This window comes from Stegostoma tigrinum, chromosome 47 (assembly GCF_030684315.1).
Source record: "Stegostoma tigrinum isolate sSteTig4 chromosome 47, sSteTig4.hap1, whole genome shotgun sequence".
Classification (NCBI taxonomy): domain Eukaryota; kingdom Metazoa; phylum Chordata; class Chondrichthyes; order Orectolobiformes; family Stegostomatidae; genus Stegostoma; species Stegostoma tigrinum.
In genome coordinates, this window is record NC_081400.1 from 7596562 (window position 1) to 7618706 (window position 22145).

Sequence of the window (22145 nt, forward strand, 5' to 3'; positions counted from 1 at the left end):
TTGTAGGTTACGTGGAACTGTCCCTCTTCCGCACCTACACAGGCCCCAAATCCCACCTCTTCCTCCGTTACATTGATGACTGTGTCGGCGCCGCCTCTTGCTCCCCACAGGAGCTCAAACAGTTCATCCACTTCACCAACACCTTCCAGCCCAACCTTCAGTTCACCTGGGCCATCTCCAGCACATTCCTGGACCTCTCAGTCTCTATCTCAGGCAACCAGCTAGAAACTGATGTCCATTTCAAGCCCACCGACTCCCACAGCTACCTAGAATACACCTCCTCCCACCCACCCTCCTGCAAAAATTCCATCCCCTATTCCCAATTCCTCTGCCTCCGCCGCATCTGCTCCCAGGAATGAGGCATTCCACTCCTGCACATCCCAGATGTCCACGTTCTTCAAGGACCGTAACCTCCCCCCCGCAGTGGTTGAGAATGCCCTCGATCGTGTCCCCCGCATTTCCTGCAACTCATCCCTCACACCCCATCCCTGCAATAACAATCAAACAGAATACCCCTCGTCCTCATGTCCCACCCCACCAACCTCCGGATACAACGCATCATCCTCCGACACTTCCGCCATCTACAATCCGACCCCACCACCCAAGACATTTTTCCATCCCCACCCTTGTCTGCCTTCCGGAGAGACCGCTCTCTCCGCGACTCCCTTGTCTGCTCCACACTCCCCTCCAACCCTACCACACCTGGCACTTTTCCCTGCCACCGCGGCAAATGCTACACCTGCCCCCACACCTCACCCCCATCCCAGGCCCCAAGAAGACCTTCCACATCAAGCAGATGTTCACCTGTACATCTGCTAATATGGTGTACTGCATCCGCTGTACCCGTTGTGGCCTCCTCTACATCAGGGCAACCAAAACGAGGCTTGGGGACCACTTTGCAGAACACCTACGCTCGGTTCGCAATAAATCGCTGCACCTCCCAGTCGCAAACCACTTCAAGTCCCCTTCCCACTCTTCAGACAACATGTCCATCCTGGGCCTCCTGCAGTGCCAATAATGATGCCACCCGAAGGTTGCAGGAACAGAAATTCATATTCCGCTTCGGAACCTTGCAGCCCAATGGTATCAATGTGCATTTCACAAGCTTCAAAATCCCCCCCTCCCTAATGAACAGGAGTAGACCAATGGGGTGCTAGTTGGTCCAGTTCATTTGTACAGAACAGACCCGGACAATTGACTCATGACTGGCATCTCCTTGGGTTCTGTACTGGGTCTCACGTTGAGCCACAGAGATATACAGCGTGGAAACAGACCCTTCAGTCCAACCAGTCAGCCAGATGCCCATCAGATATCCTCAATTAATCTAATCCCATTTTCCACCACTTGGCCCACATCTCAGTAAATCCTTCCTATTTATTTTACTCATCCAGATGTCTTTTTAATGTTGTAATTGTATCAGCCTCCACCACTTCCTCTGGCAGCTTGTTCTGTCTACGCAACCACCCTCTGTGTGAAAATGTTGCCCCGCAGGTCCCTTTCAAATCTTCCCCCCTCTTACCTTAAACCTATGTCTCTCTAGTTTAGGACCACCCTACCCTGGTGGAAAGACCTTGAGTATTCAACCTATCCATGCCCCTCATGATTTTATAAACCTCTTTAAGATCATCCCTCCGTCTCCAGCCCCCCCTGGGAAAATAGCCCCAGCCTAAACAGCTTCTCCACATAGCTCGACCCTGGCAACATTCTTGTAAATCTTTTATGAACCCTAACATCTGACAGCTTTCCTCCAGCAGGGAGACGAGAATTGAATGCAGTATGACAAAAGTGGCCTAACCAATGTCCTGTACAGCTGCAACATGACCCTCCCAACTCCCTATACTCAACGCACTGACCCATAAAGGCAAGTGTGCCAAACAGCTTCTTCACCGCCCTGTCCACCTGCAACTCCACTTTCAAGGAGCTATGAACCTGCACTCCAAGGTCTCTTTGTTCAGCAACATGCCCCAGGACCTTATCATTAAGTGTACAACTCCTGCCTAGATTTCCCCTACCATAATACAACACCTTACATTTATCTAGATTAAATTCCATCTGCCAATCCTTGGCTGAGATGCTGTTTGCTTGCTTTTTGTTGGTTCTTGGTTTAAGTTTTATTTTAATCAGGATAAATTAAAGCCCAGGATCAGGGGGCCAGCACAAAAGAGTGAAATCACAGGTAAAATCATTGATTGGTGCTAGCTACTGATTTGACTATTATACATCACTTTCAGATAGAAGTTTTACAGGCAACAAACCCAAAGGGCAGCATGAAATATTTTTGAAAAATCAAATTAAAAACTAAGGTGCCAGGCCAGGTGATGTTTTATAATTGCATGCTGTGGAAGCTGGGGGATCTCAATGTCGCTAGTAATGACCACATTCTGAGGAACTCAGGCTCAGACTCATGGAGCTAGAGTCTGAGCTATGAACACTGCTACACATCAGGGAGGGGGATAAGATTTACCTGGATGCTGGAGGCAGTCACACCCCCTAGATTAACTACCTCAAATTCTTTCAAGGACAGAAGGGTATGCAATGGGTGAGACAGGTCAAGGGATCTGGGAGGTTGTGCTGAAGGAGCCTCAGCAGTTGAGCTTGTCCAACAAGTTTGAGATTCTTGCTCCCTGCATGTCAAGAGTGGGGGCTGTAGGGAAGATGAGCAAACTCGCACTACAGTACTGCAAGCCATTCAAGAAGGGCAAGAAAAGAGAAATTCAGTTTTAAACACAGATACGTATCATCAGGGGAATAGACACGGTTTTCTGTGGCCAGGATCGAGAGTCCTGAAGGCTCCGTTACCTGCCTGGTGCCCAGATTCAGGATTTCTCATCTGGGCTGCAGAGGAGGGGAAGGATCCTGTTGTCGTGGTCCACGTCGGTACCAACAATACAAGCAGAAAGTGGAAAGAGCTTCTGCTGAGGGAACATGAGCAGCTAGGGTCTAAATTAAAGCAGAACCAAAAAGGCAATCATCTCTGGATGACTACCTGAGCCATGAGCTAATTGGCACAGGGTCGACAAGATTAAAGAGTTAAACACGTGGCTGAAAGATTGGTGTGGGAAATATTGAATTCATGGGCCATTAGCACCAGTATTGGGAAGGAGGGAGCTGTTTCAATGGGATGGGCTCCACTTGAAGTATGGTGGTGGGGGAGCGAGGGAGGGATACTAAATTGTATGGAAAATTTTGGATAATCTTAAAGAGGGGAGGGCTCAACAGAGGTTATTAAACTTGCCAGAACAAGTAATAGGATGGAGAGTGTGGAATGGGCAGGAATCAAACTTCAGGCTCAGCAGGTAAGGGAACAAGTACAGTGAGGGTGTCAATGTAGGACTAAGAGTATTGTACATAAAATGCACACAATACATGAAACAAGCTACATGAGTTTGTAGTGCAGATTGAAAATGACAGGTAGAATGTTGTGGGTATCTCAGAGACGTGGGTGCAAACTAAATATCCAAGGATGCACATCCTATCAAAAGGACAAGCCGATGGGCAGTAGGGGTGAGGCTGCCTTGTTAGTAAGAAATTAAATTAAATTAAATTGGTACAGAAGAAGTGGTATAGAGTTGGGAGGCACAGAATCTGTATGGGTAGAACTTAGGAAAAGAGACCCTGATGGGAAATATTTTCAGGCTCCTGGCTGTAGTTAGTATGTGGGGACGCAAATAAGTAAGGAGATAGACAAGGTATGTAAGGAAGGCACTATTACAACAATCATGGGGGACTAAAATATGCGGGTGTGTGTGTGTGTGTGTGTGTGTGTCTGCGAGTCGCTGAGGGAGACGCATGTGAGTGTGTGTGTAAAACAAACTCATGCATGTGCGTCTGGAATGGCTGACCTGGAAGGCTGGATTGTAAGGGCAGGCTCCTCTCGGAAGTGGGCCAGGCCCAAACAGCGAAGCAAGCTTTCAACACAGAAAGGACACCCAGGAATCCAATAAAAATTTTATTTGATCAAATGGCTAGGTGCAAAGTAGTGAGCTATCAGTCACCATGTATCAAACATATAATACTGCTTTTTAATCTAAAACGCTGGCTTCGGTACAAGTTGTGTAGTGTATAAATTCAGCCAAGTCAGAAGTAATAAGTGGATCAGAGTGAGAGGTGACGAGGTCAGTCCTGTCAAAATTCCAGCAGAGAATAAGGCATGTCAGGATAGCCTGCAAAAATGGTGCAGATTGACAGCTCCAGTGATATTGTCAGAATTGCTTACATCTGGGTGTAAGGGCTTAGTGTATGTGATATTTGTCCGTGTGGGTCACTGTGGACAGGGTGATGCAGGAACAAGGAAAGTCATTTCACCCCTCAAATCTGCTCTGCCAGTCAACAAGATCATGGCTGATCTTCTATCTCAATGCTGCTATTCCACACTCTGCCCATAAAGCCTCCAGATCTTTAATCCCTGGAAAGCTATGGATCTCTGGCTTGAACCTGCTCAAAGGTCGAACCTCCTCAGCCCTCTGGGGATAAGAATTCCAAACACAGCCCCACAGAGTGAAGAAATTCTTCCACACCTCTTAAATGACCTGCTTGCATTCAGAGACCGTGTCCTCTGGTCTCAGGCACCCTGTCCCCAAAACCCACCCCTGACTGGTTCAATCATCTCAGTTGTAATGCTCTCTCTGCAGAGAGACTCAGACTCACTCACTTCAGGCTTTTCAGCACAACGCTGATGATTGAAGTCTTAGAAAAGGCAAGGAAACATTAAAGATTGCAGTAAATAGGAAGTGACAAACACAGGGCTGGAGACCAGCAACCTCACGGCCTGCTATGATTTGGGAATTACCTTCCTGGCCTGACAGAGGCAGTGAGGCCTGGCGAGTCCAGACGCATTGCAGTCACGGTGCCCCTTTTAGCTCCAAAGAGCTGCCTGAACAATCTGGCGTGATCAGGAAAAGAGAAGAGAATGAGAGAAGTTGAAGGATACAGTTGAGACAGCTGCAAGTGCCCACTAAATATGAAGCAGAGTAAACCCCCAGGAGGCAGGCCATTAGCTCAGTCCAGGTGCCCGGCTGCTGGGCCAGGCGGGGCACTGAGGAGCCTCAGCAGTTGGTGGTATGTTTCGGACCCAGTTGTCCCATGGCCAGCACCAGGATGTCCTTCTTCTCTTTGTAAAAGCGCAGTTCTTTCCCTGCCAGCCGGGCCTCCTCCAGCTCCTGCTCTGCGACGGCAAGCTCCCGGCTGATTATTCCAGGCATCACGTGCTCCCGGCTCACCCACTCTGTCGCCATGTGGCTGCGCATGTCGTCGTCCAAGGCCCTGTGGGAGTAGTGAGCCAGCACCTCCTGCAGGAGGAAGGGGAGATGGCAACCAGGTCAGTGACACTGCTGGTGGGAGGCTGACCCCCACCCAACCAGGCAGGTGGCATTGCCCCAGGCCCTGAATTGGAAAGACCACACATCCCTGTAGGCCCCTCACCTGGGCACACCACGCACGCACGCACACACACCACCCACCCCTCCCCTCACCTGGGCACACCAAACACACACACCCCCTTCCCCTCACCTGGGCATGCCACGCGCGCGCGCGCGCACACACACACACACACACACACACACACACAGGGATGAGGCATGTTCTGGCACTGCCAGGGCTGTGCTGGTGCAGGGATTACTTACCTGGCGAGAGCATTGCCGTTCCCTCATTGCCTTCAGGCTGCCATTCCAATGCAGGAGTTGAAATACCGTCATCAGCTCCTGGAACAAATTCACAATGACAGGAGCAGGAACAACGCCATCGCAGCATCTCCCCCCACCCTGCGTGTATACTGACCCAAACCACGGCCCCACCCTCAGCATTTACACCGACGCAGACCACGGCCCCACCCTCAGCATGTACACCAACCCCAAACCATGTCCCCTTGCTCTGCCCCTCCCCATAGAGCACTACCCTACATGCCCTCCCGTCCCAGTTCTCTCTGCCGCTCTTCCGAGCCCCAGCTTTACCTGAAATTCCAGCATGGACTTCCCTCTATTGGACTCCAGCATGAATCGGAAGGCTCCAATGCCAGTATTGGAAATGTCAGCCTCGTCCTTGTTCCCCTGTGGAAAGGTCAGAAGCAGAAGGCGGTTGCGGAGACCGAGTCTCAAACTCTGCGAGTTACGATCAGGATTAACCGAGCCCCCTTACGGGCCACATCATCAAATCGGTGCATTTCCAACAGGGGGGGGCCAATGCTGCAGGCCTGTTGGGAGGGGGGGGTGTTGGGACAGAGGGGACCCGCCACTGGGCCTTGTATGGGCTGAGTAGCCCCTTCCTGCTGGGTAATGATTGGAGTTACCACCTGCGTGAGGGTCTCGGGATTCCTCCTTTCCCTTGCCAACTGTGGAGTGTACTAATGAGGCAGCTTAACTCCATGACCCAGTGCAGTGTTCCAGGGAGGGTTTTCAGGCAGATGGGCAGAGTGGCCCTTCCATCTTTCACCATCCCAGCTTCAGCAAATCGCCGCCCACCCCACCAAAACACCTCAGTACTCACTTTGAAGGAAGCCAGGGCTTCAGACACACTCTTCTCGATGAAGCTGTCGTTGATCCTGCGCGATGGGTGCTCGTTGAAGACAGAATTCATCAGGGCAATCTTGGCCGCACTGCGTCTGCCCTCCGCCTTGGTCTGGCACAGCTGCGAGAATCCAAAACAAACTTTTACTATATCGTGCGGCACAGCTGGCACTGCCACCACAAAGTTGGCACCGAGGCCGCCGGCTCTCACCAGCTGGCCACATTGGGGCTCACGGCGCGGGTACAAGTCGCTTGGCACAGTAGGCAGGCGCCATACCTGGAAACTGCCGAAGCAGCTGCCCCCTGGCAGGGTGACGTAGCAGACGTACGGGGGGCTGCTGGAGGGCACCATCTCATACACCACCAGGGCGCCGTTCCTCAGCTCTGCCCCTCGGCTGTGCTTCATCTGCCAGAACTCCTGCAGAGCCTCTACCACGTTCACTGAGGCGGGGGCGGTGGGGAGAGACAGAAAGAGAGAGAGGAACCACAGGTCAGAGCGTTTACAGCAGGCAAGATGGCCATTCAGCCCATCAAGTATAAGTGAGCCGTTCACGCTTCACCCGGCCCCCCCGTGACCCTGCGCACTCTCCCTTTTCAGATTATAATCCAACTCCATCTCAACTGCCTCCATCGAAGCTCCCTCTCAGTCTCTTGCTGCGTGGTAACGCTTCCTCTCACGTCTCCCTTGCTTCAACTAATGGTCAGAGAATTACTGCAGGCCAGTGAGGAGTATTAGGACCTGCTGAATCCCAGACGCACAGACCCCGTGGGAAATGCCTGGGAGAGTGAAGACTGAAGGTCACAAGCACCCCCCCCACCCCCATTGAGAACAGCCCTTAATCTCAGAAAATTCAAGAGAGTTCAGCTTCTGATAACTTAAGTGTTACCTAGCAAACTTTAAGACAATTAAAAGCCTGGTCACGTTTCTGTGGCAGTGAATTCCACAGGCTCCCCACTCTCTGGGTGAAGACATTTCTCCTCATCTCAGTTCTACTAGTCTCCTTTCGACTGTGACACACACCCCCACCCCCAAACCCAGATCTGGACTCTCCCCCCACCCATATTTTCAGGAACATCCTTCCTGCATTTATCTTGTCTGACCTGCATGCTTTGTGGTACCCCAAATAATACCCCGTACGGGGGTATTATTCTCGGAGAAGGAGGGGAGGTTTGACTGGGAGAAGGGGTGAGAACAGGATTAGGACAGGGTCAGATAAGATTTGACAAAGTTGTTGCTGTTTCGGGGAAGCCACTTAGGAATGAAAGGGGGAGAAACTATTTCATTCAGATGGTTGCGATCCTTTGGATTTCTCTCTCACAGACTACTGTGGAAGCTCAGTTTTTAAGGTAGAGATTGATAGATTTCTAATGACTAGCAGGATAAAGAATTATGGGGCTGTATCCCAAAAATGCTGCTTTTCTAAGGCCACTTGTCGACATTACACGACATCTGCCAGCTTTTTACCCACCCTGTTAACCAGTTGGTTTCACTTTGCAACCTCTCTGTGTCCTTCTCACATTCACACGTGGCTTTGTATCATCAGTAAACTTAGATACATCACTCCTGGTCTCCATGTTTATGTTATTAATGTACTGTAAATAAGTTAGGCATCCGCACAGTGTTTTGCAATACCCTAGTGGTCACAACGTCCCATTTGTCACAGCTCTCTGCTTTCTTTCATTAACCAATCCTTCATTCATGCTAATATGACATCCCAATTCCCCAAACCCATATCTTGCCTGTGGCACCTTATTTAATGCCTGATGGAAACTGGGATTTACCACATCTGCCAAATAATATCCTTTGCAACTTTGGGAACCTGAAACGAATTGGGACTTTGGCGCTGAGGGAGACAGAAAGGGAGAAAGACAGAAAGAGACAGAGAGAGGGAGAGAGAGAAACAGACAGAGACAGTAGGGCCAGGCACAGAGAGAGAGAGAGAGAGAGAGAGAGAGAGAGGGAGAGAGAAAAAGAGGGAGAGAGAGAAAGAGGGAGAGAGAGAAAGAGGGAGAGAGAGAAAGAGGGAGAGAGAAAAAGAGGGAGAGAGAAAAAGAGGGAGAGAGAGAAAGAGGGAGAGAGAGAAAGAGGGAGAGAGAAAAAGAGGGAGAGAGAAAAAGAGGGAGAGAGAAAAAGAGGGAGAGAAAAAGACTACTCCACCAAGTCTGCATGTCCTTGAACACAACATGGCAATTTAATGTGGCCAATCCACTCTATCCTGTAAGGTGGGAGGAAACCGGAGCATCCAGAGGAAACCAATGCAGACCTGGGAAGAATGTGGAAACTGCACAGACAGAAGGAGAGACAGTGTGAGATGGAAGGGTGTTTCAGTTTGTTTCAGGTTCCCAAAGCTGCGAAGGATATTAGTTGGCATGACTGTTAAGACTGGGTTTAAAAGCCAGCAGAGAGGATGTTGAAATGGTAGTAATTGATAAGACAGCATGTGAGAGTAAACTCGCTCCGAAAACAGAAATACATCTCCGAGCCAGAAGGAAGAGAGTGGCTAAAGTAGACCTCGGTCCCCTTGTGTAGAAGGGGCTGGGAGATGCGACAAAGAGCATCCAGAAGGTGGTGGGAACTCACTGCCTACTTAGATGGGCAGACTATGATCAGGCATGTGTGGATTTATGAAAGGGAAATAGTGTGTTTTTCAGGGCTGTAACTTGGAGGATAGATAAGGACGAATAGCAGATGTGGTAAATCCCAGTTTCCATCAGGCACTAAATAAGGTACCACAGGCAAGATGGCAAGATACGGGCTCGGGGAATTGGGAAAAAGGGTGGGGAGAGAGGGAGGCAGACGGAGAGGATAGGAGGCAGATGGAGGGGGCGGGGGGGGAGAGAAAGGGAAATGGAGGGGAGTGAAAGATACTGAGGGAAAGAGACAGATAGAGAGGGAGAGACAGATAGAGGGGCGAGAGACTGAGGAAGAGACACAGAAGTAGAAGGGGGAGGATGAGGGGAACAAGATGATGGGGGTGCAGGGTGTGTTGGATACAGTGTAGGCACAAAACGAAGGGAAGGTGTGATCTATTGCTGAACAACAAGGGAAAAAGGGGAAAGGGGGCAGATGAGGAGGAGGAGGAGGCTGTGTTGACAAGAAGGGGGTGGGGTAGATCAAGATAAGGTGGGTAAACACAAGGGAAAGGTTTATCCACTGGGGGAGGGGAGGGTAAGGCACAACAAGGGGAACGGCAGTGTTGGGAGCAGATGATGGTTGGGAAGAGGAAGATGAGGAGACAGGACGGGAAGGAGCATCTGAAGGCAACGAGGGGATTGCCAGGGAGCTTGGGGGAGACAAGGATTTGGGGTGAGCGGCAAGAGATAGATAAATGAGGGGAGGACATGAGGAGACTGGGAGAGCAGTCAAGATGTAAAGATGAAACACCCCGTCCCCATCCCATCGCCCCATGACCCATTCCAACCCTTCCCCATCCTCCTCACACTGTCACTCCCTACCCCATCCACCTCCCTATTTTCTGCAGAAAAACTGATGTTTTCCCAGCCACCATCAGTTCTGAGGAACTGAAACGTTAACTCTGTTTTCTCCTCCACAGATGCTGCCAGACCTGCCGAGCTTTTCCAGCAACTTTGATTTTGCTCCTTACGACCTCCCCCCCATCTCCATAGCCTAAACCCCCTATTCCCACTACCCTCCCCCCTCCCCATATCCTAGCCCCCCTTCCCACCCCCACAAACCCCACTACCCTCCCGTCTCCCCCCCAAGAGCCTACCCCCAAATCCTACATCCTCAACCCTCCCATATCAAAGAACAAAGAACAAAGAAAATTACAGCACAGGAACAGGCCCTTCGGCCCTCCAAGCCTGCACCGATCCAGATCCTCTATCTACACCTGTCCCTATTTTCCAAGGATCTGTATCCCTCTGCTCCCTGCCCATTCACGTATCTGTCCAGATACATCTTAAATGTGCCGAACGTGCCCACCTCTACCACCTCCGCTGGCAACGCGTTCCAGGCACCCACCACCCTCTGTGTAAAGAACTTTCCATGTATATCTCCCTTAAACTTTCCTCCTCCCACTTTGAACTCATGACCCCTAGTAATTGAGTCCCCCACTCTGAGAAAAAGCTTCTTGCTATCCACCCTGTCTATACCCCTCATGATTTTGTAGACCTCAATCAGGTCTCCCCTCAATCTCCGTCTTTCTAATGTAAACAATCCTAATCTACTCAACCTCTCTTCATAGCCAGCACCCTCCATACCAGGCAATATCCTGGTGAACCTCCTCTGCACCCTCTCCAAAGCATCCACATCCTTTTGGTAATGTGGCGATCAGAACTGTACACAGTACTCTAAATGTGGCCGAACCAAAGTCCTACACAACTGCAACATGACCTGCCAAATCTTGTACTCAATACCCCGCCCAATGAAGGAAAGCATGCCATATGCCTTCTTGACCACTCTATCGACCTGTGTTGCCACCTTCAGGGTACAATGGACCTGAACACCCAGATCTCTCTGTGCATCAATTTTCCCCAGGGCTTTTCCATTTACCATATAGTTTGCTCTCGAATTGGATCTTCCAAAATGCATCACCTCGCATTTGCCTGGATTGGACTCCATCTGCTATTTCTCTGCTCAACTGTCCAGTCCATCTGTATTCTGCTGCATTCTCTGACAGTCCCCTTCACTATCTGCTCCTCCACCAACCTTAGTGTCATCTGCAAACTGGCTCATCAGACCATCTATACCTTCCTCCAGATCATTTATGTATATCACAAACAACAGTGGTCCCAGCACAGATCCCTGTGGAACACCACTGGTCACAGGTCTCCATTTTGAGAAACTCCCTTCCACTACAACACTCTGTCTCCTGTTGCCCAGCCAGTTCTCTATCCAGCTAGCTAGTACACCCTGGACCCCTTGCGACTTCACTTTCTCATCAGCCTGCCAAGGGGAACCTTATCAAACGCCTTCCTGAAGTCCATCTATATGACATATACAGCCTTTCCCTCATCAACCAACTTTGTCACTTCCTCAAAGAATTCTATTAAGTTGGTAAGACATTACCTGCCCTGCACAAAACCATTCTGCCTATCACTAATGAGCCCATTTTCTTCCAAATGTAAAAAGATCCTATCCCTCAGTATCTTCTCCAGCAGTTTCCCCACCACTGACGTCAGGCTCACTGGTCTAAAATTACCTGGATTATCCCTACTACCCTTCTTAAATAAGGGGACAATATTAGCAATTCTCCAGTCCGCCGGGACCTCACCCGTGCTCAAGGATGCTGCAAAAATATCTGTTAATGCCCCAGCTATCTCGCCTCTCGCTTCCCTCAGTAACCTGGGATAGATCCCATCTGGACCTGGGGAGCTGTCCACCCATATGCCTTTTAGAATACCCAACAATTCCCCCCTCCTTACACCGACTTAACCTAAAGTAATCAAACATCTATCCCTAACCTCAACATCCGTCATGTCCCTCTCCTCAGTGAATACTGACGCAAAGTACTCATTAAGAATCTCACTCAATTTCCCTGACTCCACAAATAACTTCCCTTCTTTGTCCTTAAGTGGGCCACCCCTTTCTCTCGTCACCCTCTTGCTCCTTAGGTACGAATAAAAGGCTTTGGGATTTTCCTTAACCCTGTTTGCTAGTGGTATTTCATAACCCCTTTTTGCCCTCTTAATTCCTTGTTTCAGATTGGTCCTACTTTCTCGATATTAAGAACATAGAGCAACACAGCGCAGAACAGGCCCTTCGGCCCTCAATGTTGCGTCGACCTGTGAACTAATCTAAGCCCTTTCCCCTACACTATCCCATCAGCATTCATATGCTTATCCAAGGACTGTTTAAATGCCCCTCATGTGGCTGAGTTAACTACATTAGCAGGCAGGGCATTCCACCTCCTTACCACTCTCTGGGTAAAGAACCTGCCTCTGACATCTGTCTTAAATCCATCACCCCTCAATGTGTAGCTGTGCCCCCTTGTACAAGCTGAAGTCATCATCCTTGGAAAAAGACTCTCACTGTCCACCCCATCTAATCCACTGATCATCTTGTACGTCTCTATTAAATCCCCTCTTAGCATCCTTCTCTCCAATAAGAACAGATCCAAGTTCCTCAGCCTTTCTTCATAAGACCTTCGCTCCAGACCAGGCAACATCCTGGTAAATCTCCTCTGCACCTATTCCAATGATTCCACATTCTTCCTGTAATGGAGGGACCACGCAATGTTCAAAGTGAGGCCACACTTGCGATTTGTAGAGTTGCAGCATGACATCACGTCTCCGGAACTCAATCCCTCTACCAATGCAACCTAAAACACCATCAGACTTCTGAACAGCACTATCAACCTGGGTGGCAATTTTCAGAAATCTATGCACATGGACACCAAGATCCCTCCGCTCATGTACACTACCAAGAATCTTCCCATTGACCCGGTATTCTGCCTTCCTATTATTCCTCCCAAAGTGAATCACCTCACATTTATCCATATTAATCTCCATTTGCCACCTTTCGGCCCAATTCTGCAGTTTATCCAAGTCTCCTTGCAACCTGCAACATTCTTCCACAATCTCCACCACTCCACCGACTTTAGTGTCATCTGCAAACTTACTGACCCATCCACCTATGCCTGCGTCCAAGTCATTTAGACAAATGACAAACAGTAGTGGTCCCAAAACAAATGCTTGAGACACACCACTAGTGACCTGACTCCAGGCTGAATATTTTCCATCAACCACCACTCATTGGCTTTCGGTAAGAAGGCAGTTTCTAATCCAAATGGCTAAACCTCCCTCAATTCCATGCCTCTGTATTTTCTCCAATAGCCTACCATGGGGAAACTTATCAAAGGCTTTACTGAAGTCCATGTACACCACGCCAACTGCCTGACCCTCATCCACATGCTTGGTCATCTTCTCAAAAAACTCAATGAAATTTGTGAGACACGACGTGCCCTTGAGGAATCCATGTTGACTATCTGCAATCACATTGTTGCTTGCTAGATGATTATAAATCCTATCTCTTATAATCCTTTCCAAAATTTTTCCTACAACACACGTAAGGCTCACAGGTCTACAATTGCCTAGGTCTTTCCTACTGCCCCTCTTGAACAAGGGCACAACATTTGCAATCCTCCACTCCTCTGGTACTAAACCTATAGACAATGAGGACTCAAAGATCAAGGCCAAAGGCTCCACCACCTCCTCCCTAGCTTCCCAGACAATCCTCGGAAAAATCCTATCAGGCCCAGGGGTTTTATCTACCTTCACACGTTGTCGAAGTGATAACACTTCCTCCTTACTAACCTTAACCCTTTCAATTCGAGTAGCCCGTAACTCAGTCACCTCCTCTAAATTATTCTCCTGTCCCTCAGTGAAAACAGATGAGAAGTAATCATATAGCACCTCTCCGATCTCCACAGCGTCCACACACAACTTCCCACTTCTGTCTTTGACTGGCCCTATGCCTACCCCAGTCATCCTCTTATTCCTCACATACCTATCGAAAACTTCAGGGTTCTCCTTTATTTACCTGCCAATGTCTGCTCATGTACCCTCCTTGCTCTTCTTAACTCTCTCTTTAAATCCTTCCCAGCTAATCTGTAGCTCTCCATCACCTCATCTGAACCATCTGGTCTCATCGTCACATCAGCCTCCCTCTTCTGCTTAACAAGAGATACAATTTTTTTCATAAACCACAGATCCCTTAGCTTATCGCTTCCTCCCTGCCTGACAGGGACGTACCTATCAAGGACATGCAATATCTGTTACTTAAACCAGCTCCACAATTCAATTGTCCCCATCCCCTGCACTTTGCTAACCCATTCTATGCCTCCTAAGTCTTGCCTAATCGCATTATAAGGGAGGAATGGAGAAGCAGATAGTGAAGGGGACTATCAGAGATTACAACAGAACATAGATAGACTGGAGAGTTGGGCAGATAAATGGCAGATGGAGTTCAATCCAGGCAAATGCGAGGTGATGCATTTTGGAAGACCAAATTCAAGGGCAAACTATACAGGAAATGGAAAAGTCTTGGGGAAAATTGATGAACAGAGAGATCTGGGTGTTCAGGTCCATTGTTCCCTGAAGGTGACAATGCAGGTCAATCGGGTGGTCAAGGAGGCACATGGCATGCTTTCCTTCATTGGACGGGGTATCGAGTACAAGAGTTGGCAGGTCATGTTGCAGTTGTATAGGACTTTGGTTCGGCAACATTTAGAGTACTGTGTCCATTACTAAAAGGACGTGGACGCGTTGGAGAGGGTACAGAGGAGGTTCACCATGTTGCCGCCTGGTATGGAGGGTGCTAGCCATGAAGAGAGGTTGAGTAGATTTGGATTATTTTCATGAGAAAGATGAAGATTGGGGGGGACCTGATTGAGGTCGACAAAATCATGAGGGTATAGACAGGGTGAACAGCAAAAAGCTTTTTCCCCAGAGTGGGGGACTCAATTACTAGGGGTCATGAGTTCAAAGTGAGAGGAGGAAAGTTTAGGGGAGATATGCATGGAAAGTTCTTTACACAGAGGTTGGTGGACGCCTCGAACGCGTTGCCAGCGGAGGTGGGAGACACAGACACGTTAGCGTCTTTTAAGATATATTTGGACAGGTACATGGATGGGCAGGGAGCAAATGGACACAGACCGGGAGAAAATAGGTGACAGGTTAGACAGAGGATCTTGATCGGCCCAGGCTTGGAGGGCCGAAGGGCCTGTTCGTGTGCTGTAATTTTCTTTGTTGTTTTGACTGACTGGAGGGAGCGAGGGAGGGAGGGAAGGAGGGAGGAGGGAGGAGGGAGGGAAGGAGGGAGGAGGGAGGAGGGAGGAAGGGAGCGAGGACTGACTGGAGGAAGAAATGGATGAATGGAGAGTGGCCGGGGGAAGGAGCAGGAGGAGCGGGGGGGGGGGAGGAGCAGGAGGAGCGGGGCAGTGTGGGGGAAGGAGCAGGAGGAGCGGGGGGGGTGGGGGAAGGAGCAGGAGGAGCGGGGCAGTGTGGGGGAAGGAGCAGGAGGATCTTCCAAAGCTTCCTCTGTTTTCTGTCGCCTAGACCTTATGCATGCTTCCTTTTTCCTGTTCGCTAGTCTCACAATTTCACCTGTCATCCATTCACCTGTCTTGCCCTTTCTATCCCTCATTTTCACAGGGACATGTCTGTCCTGCACCCTAATCAACCTCTCATATAAAATGTGAATTTACCCTCCAAAGGCTGCTCCCAATCCACTCTCCCCAGCTCCTGCTGAATTTTGGTATAGTTGACCTTCCCCCAGTTTAGAACTCTTCTTTTAGGACCACTCTCATCTTTGTCCATCAGTATTCTCAACTCAGGGAATTGTGATCACTGTTCCCAACGTAATCCCGTACTGAAACTTCAACCACCTGGCTGGGTTCATTCCCCAACACCAGGTCCAGTATGGCCCCTTCCCGAGTTGGACTATTTACATACTGCTCTGGAAAACCCTCCTGGGTACTCCTTACAAATTCTGCTCCATCTAAACCTCTAACACTAAGTGAATCCCAGTTAATGTTGGGAAAATTAAAATCTCTCATCACCACCACCCTGTTGCTCCTTCATCTTTCCATAATCTGTTTACATATTTGTACCTCTATCTCACGCTCGCTGTGGGGTGGCCTGTAGTACAGCCCCAACATTGTTACTCCACCCTTCCTATTTCTGAGCTTTGCCCATACCGCCTCACTGCTCGAGTCCTCCATAGTGCCCTCCTTCAGCACAGCTGTGATATCCTGTTTGACCAGTAATGCAACTCTTCCACCCCTTTCACCTCCCTCTCTATCCCGCCTGAAGCATCTATATCCTGGGACGTCTCATTGCCAATCATGCCCCTCCCTCAACCAAGTCTCAGTAATAGCAATAACATCACACTCTCAGGTACTAATCCAAGCTCTAAATTCATCTGCCTTATCTACTACACTTCTCGCATTAAAACAAATGCACCTCAGACCACCTGTCCCTTTGTGTTCATCAGCTGCTCTCTGCCTACTCTTCCCCTTAGTCACACCGACTTCATTATCTAGTTCCCTACAGGCTTTAGTTACTACCTCTTTTCTGTCCAATAACTTGTCCAATATTTGGTTCCCATCCTCCTGCCACATTAGTTTAAACCCTCCCCAACAGCATTAGTAAAAGCACCCCCGAGGACATTGGTTCCAGTCCTGCCCAGGTGAAGACCATCTGATTTGTAATAGTCCCACCTCCCCCAGACCAGCCTGAACCCCTCCCTCCTGCACCATCTCTCAAGCCAGTCGTTCATCCTGGCTATTATTTCATTTCTGCACCGACTGGCACGTGGCACTGGTAGCAATCCTGAGATTACTACCTTTGAGGTCCTACTTTTTAACTTGGCTCCTAACTCCCTAAATTCTGCTTGCAGGACCTCATCCCATTTTCTGCCGATATCGTTGGTGCCTATATGCACCATGACAACTGGCTGTTCACCCTCCCCCTTCAGAATGTTCTGCAGCCGATCGGAGACATTCCTGACCCGTGCACCTGGGAGGCAACATACCATTTGGGAGTCCCGTTTTCAACCGGAGAACCCCCTATCGACTCACATTACAATCGAATCCCCCATGACTATCGCCCTTCCACTCTTTTTCCCGCCCTTCTGTACAGCAGAGCCAGCCACGGTGCCATGAACCTGGCTACTGCTGCCTTCCCCTGGTGAGCCCTCTCCCCCAACAGTATCCAAAACGGAATACCTGTTCTGGAGGGAGATGACTGCAGGGGATACATGCACTGCCTTCCTGCTCTTCCTCTGCCTTTTGGTCACCCATTCCCTTTCACCCTCAGCAATCCTAATCTGCGGTGTGACCAATTTATTGAACGTGCCATCCACGACTTCCTCAGTATCGTCGATGCTCCAAAGCAAGTCCATCCGCACCCCCAGAGCCGTCAAGCCGTCAAACAAGAGCTGCAGCTGGACACACATCAGCTGCGTCCCTGAGCTCCCACACTGAGCAAGAAGAGCATCACATGGGTCTGGGATCACCTGCCATTTTAACTCCTGCACCCCCATATCCCCCACTCCCTTTTCTTATGCCCCCCACCCCCAATATCCTACCCCATACACCCCCATACCCAATATCCTACCCCCACACCCAATATTCCACCCCCTGCCCTACCCTACCACCCCATCCCGAAATCCGACACCCATTCTACCCCCACCCCCATATCCTACACCCTGATCCCCACCCCCATATCCTACACCCTGATCCCCACCCCCATATCCTACACCCTGATTCCCACCCCCACATGCTACCCCTCTACCTAACACCCCCACAACCTACCCACCGCCAAACCCCCATATCTTAACCCCAACCACCACATCCCCTTTTCTTACGCAACCCCCAACCCTCCCGCACCCCACTCCACCACAAACCCCACACCCGGCCCCACCACATACTTCATACCCCACAACCCTCCCCCCAAATTCCCCACTCCCAACACCACACCCCCCCACCCCAAACCCCTCCCCCACACCACTAACCTCCAACACACCTCCACACCCCTAAACCCCCACCCCACACCAAACCCCCGTCCCCCCCACGCCACCCACCCCCTTCCCCCACCCACGCACCCCCTTCCCCGCCTCCCCCCTCCCTTCCCCCACCCACGCACCCCCTCCCCCCACCTTCACCCACACATGCACCCCCTCCCACCTCCCTTCCCCCACCCACGCACCCCCTCCCCCCTCCCTTCCCCCACCCACGCACCCCCTCCCCCCCTCCCCCCTCCCTTCCCCCACCCACACAACCCCTTCCCCCCTCCCTTCCCCCACCCACGCAACCCCTTCCCCCCTCCCCCTCCCTTCCCCCACCCACGCACCCCCTACCCCCCCACTCCCCCCTCCCTTCCCCCACCCACAAACCCCCTACCCCCCACTCCCCCCTCCCTTCCCCAACCCACGCACCCCCTACCCCCCACTCCCCCCTCCCTTCCCCCACCCACGCACCCCCTACCCCCCACTCCCCCCTCCCTTCCCCCACCCACGCACCCCCTACCCACCACTCCCCCCTCCCTTCCCCCACCCACGCACCCCCTTTCCCCCACTCCTCTCTCCCTTCCCCCACCAACCCACCCCCTAACACCCTCTTCCCCCCACCAACCCACCCCCTTCCCCCCCACCAACCCACCCCCTTCCACCCCCTTCCCCCCCACCAACCCACCCCCTTCCACCCCCTTCCCCCCCACCAACCCACCCACTTCCCACCCCCTTCCCCCCCACCCACCCACCCACTTCCACCCCCTTCCCCCCCACCCACCCACCCACTTCCACCCCCTTCCCCCCGACCCCCCCCCACCCCCTTCCCCCCCACCAACCCACCCCCTTCTCCCCCACCACCAAGCAACCCCCTCCCCCCCACCACCCCACCCCCTTCCTTCCCCTCCCCCCCACTACCCCACCCCCTTACCCCACCACCCCACCCCCTTCCTTCCCCTCCCCCACCACCAACCCACCCCCTTCCCCCCCACCACCCCACCCCCTTCCTTCCCCTCCCCCCAACCAACCCACCCCCTTCCCCCCCACCACCCCACCCCCTTCCTTCCCTCCCCCCCACCAACCCACCCCCTTCCCCCCCACCCCACCCCCTTCCTTCCCCTCCCCCCCGACCAACCCACCCCCTCCCCCCCACCACCCCACCCCCTTCCCCCCACCACTCCCCCCACCAACCCACCCCCTTCCTTCCTCCCCCACCCCCCCACCAACCCTCCCCCTCCCCCCCACCACTCCCCCACCAACCCACCCCCTTGCCCCCACCAACCCACCCCCTTCCTTCCTCCCCCACCCCCCCACCAACCCTCCCCCTCCCCCCCACCACTCCCCCCACCAACCCACCCCCTTCCCCCCACCACTCCCCCCACCAACCCACCCCCTTCCTTCCTCCCCCTCCCCCCCCACCAACCCACCCCCTCCCCCCACCAATCCACCCCCCACCAATCCACCCCCCACCAATCCACCTCCTTCCTCTCCCCCTCCCCCCCACCAACCCACCCCCTTCCTCCCCCTCCCCCCCACCACCCCACCCCCTCCCCCCCCACCACCCCACCCCCTTCCTCCCCCTCACCCTCCACCAACCCAGCCCCTCCCCCCCACCAATCCACCCCCTTCCTTCCTCCCCCTCCCCCCCCACCAACCCACCCCCTCCCCCCACCAATCCACCCTCTTCCTTCCTCCCCCTCCCCCCCACCAACCCACCCCCTCCCCCCCCACCACCCCACCCCCTTCCTCCCCCTCCCCCCCACCACCCCACCCCCTTCCTCCCCCTCCCCCCCACCAACCCACCCCCTCCCCCCCCACCACTCCACCCCCTTCCTCCCCCTCCCCCCCCACCAACCCACCCCTCCCCGCCATCACCCCACCCCCTTCCTCCCCCTCCCCCCCACCAACCCACCCCCTTCCTCCCCCTCCCCCCCCACCAACCCACCCCCTCCCCCACACCACCCCACCCCCTTCCTCCCCCTCCCCCCCCACCAACCCACCCCCTCCCCCACACCACCCCCTTCCTCCCCCTCCCCCCCACCAACCCACCCCCTTCCCCCCCCTCCCCCCCACCAAGCCACCCCATCCCCCCCCCAACCACCCCACCCCTCCCAACCACCCCACCCCTCCCACTACCCCCCCACCACCCCACCCCCTCCCCCCCACTCCCCCACCACCAACCCAACCCCTCCACCCCACCCCCCCACTCCCCCCACCACCAACCCAACCCCTCCACCCCACCCCCCCACTCCCCCCACCACCAACCCACCCCCTCCCCCCCACTCCCCCCACCACACCCACCCCCTCCCCCCACCACCCCACCCCCCCCACTCCACCCCACCACCCCCACTCCCCCCCCACTCCCCCACCCCCTTCCACCACCCCACTCCCCCCCCCACTCCCCCACCCCCTTCCACCACCCCACTCCCCCCCCCACTCCCCCCCCCACTCCCCACCCCCTTCCACCACCCCACTCCCCCCCCACTCCCCCACCCCCTTCCACCACCCCACTCCCCCCCCCACTCCCCCACCCCCTTCCACCACCCCACTCCCCCCCCACTCCCCCACCCCCTTCCACCACCCCACTCCCCCACCCCCCCCACACCACCCCACTCCCCCCACACACCCCCACCCCCCCCACACCCCCACCCCCCCCACACCCCCCACCCCACACCACCCCCCCCACACCCCCCACCCCACTCCCTCGACACCCCCCCACACCCCCACCACCCCCCCACCCCACACCACCACCCCACCCCACACCACCCCCCCCCACCCCACACCACCCCCCCACCCCCCCCACACCCCCCACCCCACACCACCCCCCCACCCCCCCCCACACCACCCCACTCCCCCCACACCACCCCACTCCCCTCATACTCGCCCCCCTCCCCTCATACTCCCCCCCCCACTACCCCCCCCTCCCCTCATACTCCCCCCCCCACTACCCCCCCCTCCCCTCATACTCCCCCCCCCCACTACCCCCCCTCCCCTCAGACTCCCCCCCCCACTACGCCCCCTTCCCCTCATACTCCCCCCCCCCACTACCCCCCCCTCCCCTCATACTCCCCCCCCACTACCCCCCCTCCCCTCATACTCCCCCCCCACTACCCCCCCCTCCCCTCATACTCCCCCCCCACTACCCCCCTCCCCTCTACTCCCCCCCCCTCATACTCCCCCCCCCACTACCCCCCTCCTCCCCCCTCCCCTCATACTCCCCCCCCACTACCCCCCCCTACTACCCCCCCCCTCATACTCCCCCCCCCACTAGCCCCCTCCCCTCATACTCCCCCCCCTCATACTCCCCCCCCACTACCCCCCTCCCCTCATACTCCCCCCCCCACTACCCCCCCCTCCCCTCATACTCCCCCCCTCCCCTCATACTCCCCCCCCTCCCCTCATACTCCCCCCCCACTACCCCGCCATCCCCTCATACTCCCCCCCCCACTACCCCCCCTCCCCTCTACTCCCCCCACTACCCCCCTCCCCTCATACTCCCCCCTCCCACTACTCCCCCCCCCACTACTCCCCCCCTCACTACTCCCCCCCCCACTACCCCCCCCTCCCCACATACTCACCCCCAATACCCCCCCTCCCCTCATACTCCCCCCCCACTACCCCCCCTCCCCTCATACTCCCCCCCCACTACCCCCCCCTCCCCTCATACTCCCCCCCCACTACCCCCCCCTCCCTCATACTCCCCCCCACTACCCCCCCTCCCCTCATACTCCCCCCCCACTACCCCCCCATACTCCCCCCCCACTACCCCCCCCTCCCCTCATACTCCCCCCCCCCACTACCCCCCCCCTCCCCTCATACTCCCCCCCCACTACCCCCCCCATACTCCCCCCCTCATACTCCCCCCCACTACCCCCCCTCATACTCCCCCCCCCACTACCCCCCCCTACCCCCCCCACTACCCCCCCCTACCCCCCCCCACTACCCCCCCTACCCCCCTCATACTCCCCCCCCACTACCCCCCCCTCCCCTCATACTCCCCCCCCACTACCCCCCCCCATACTCCCCCCCCACATACTCCCCCCCCACTACCCCCCCCACCCCCCCCTCATACTCCCCCCCACTACCCCCCCCTCCCCTCATACTCCCCCCCCACTACCCCCCACCCCTCATACTCCCCCCCACTACCCCCCCTCCCCTCATACTCCCCCCCCACT

At 54.3% G+C, this 22145-nt stretch overlaps 1 protein-coding gene across 1 annotated transcript in view; it reads right to left on the minus strand.

Annotated features, from left to right (window-relative positions):
- Positions 1-3936: 3936 nt before the first annotated feature.
- Positions 3937-22145, minus strand: part of lix1l (limb and CNS expressed 1 like) — a 32914-nt gene continuing 14705 nt past the window's right edge. The window contains exons 2-6 of the mRNA XM_048525639.2: positions 6778-6941; positions 6481-6621; positions 5949-6044; positions 5622-5699; positions 3937-5288 (exon numbers count right to left, since the gene is read on the minus strand). Coding sequence (XP_048381596.1) covers positions 5046-5288; positions 5622-5699; positions 5949-6044; positions 6481-6621; positions 6778-6941 — 722 coding nt within the window. The 3' untranslated portion in view covers positions 3937-5045. The remainder of the gene's footprint in view (positions 5289-5621; positions 5700-5948; positions 6045-6480; positions 6622-6777; positions 6942-22145) is intronic.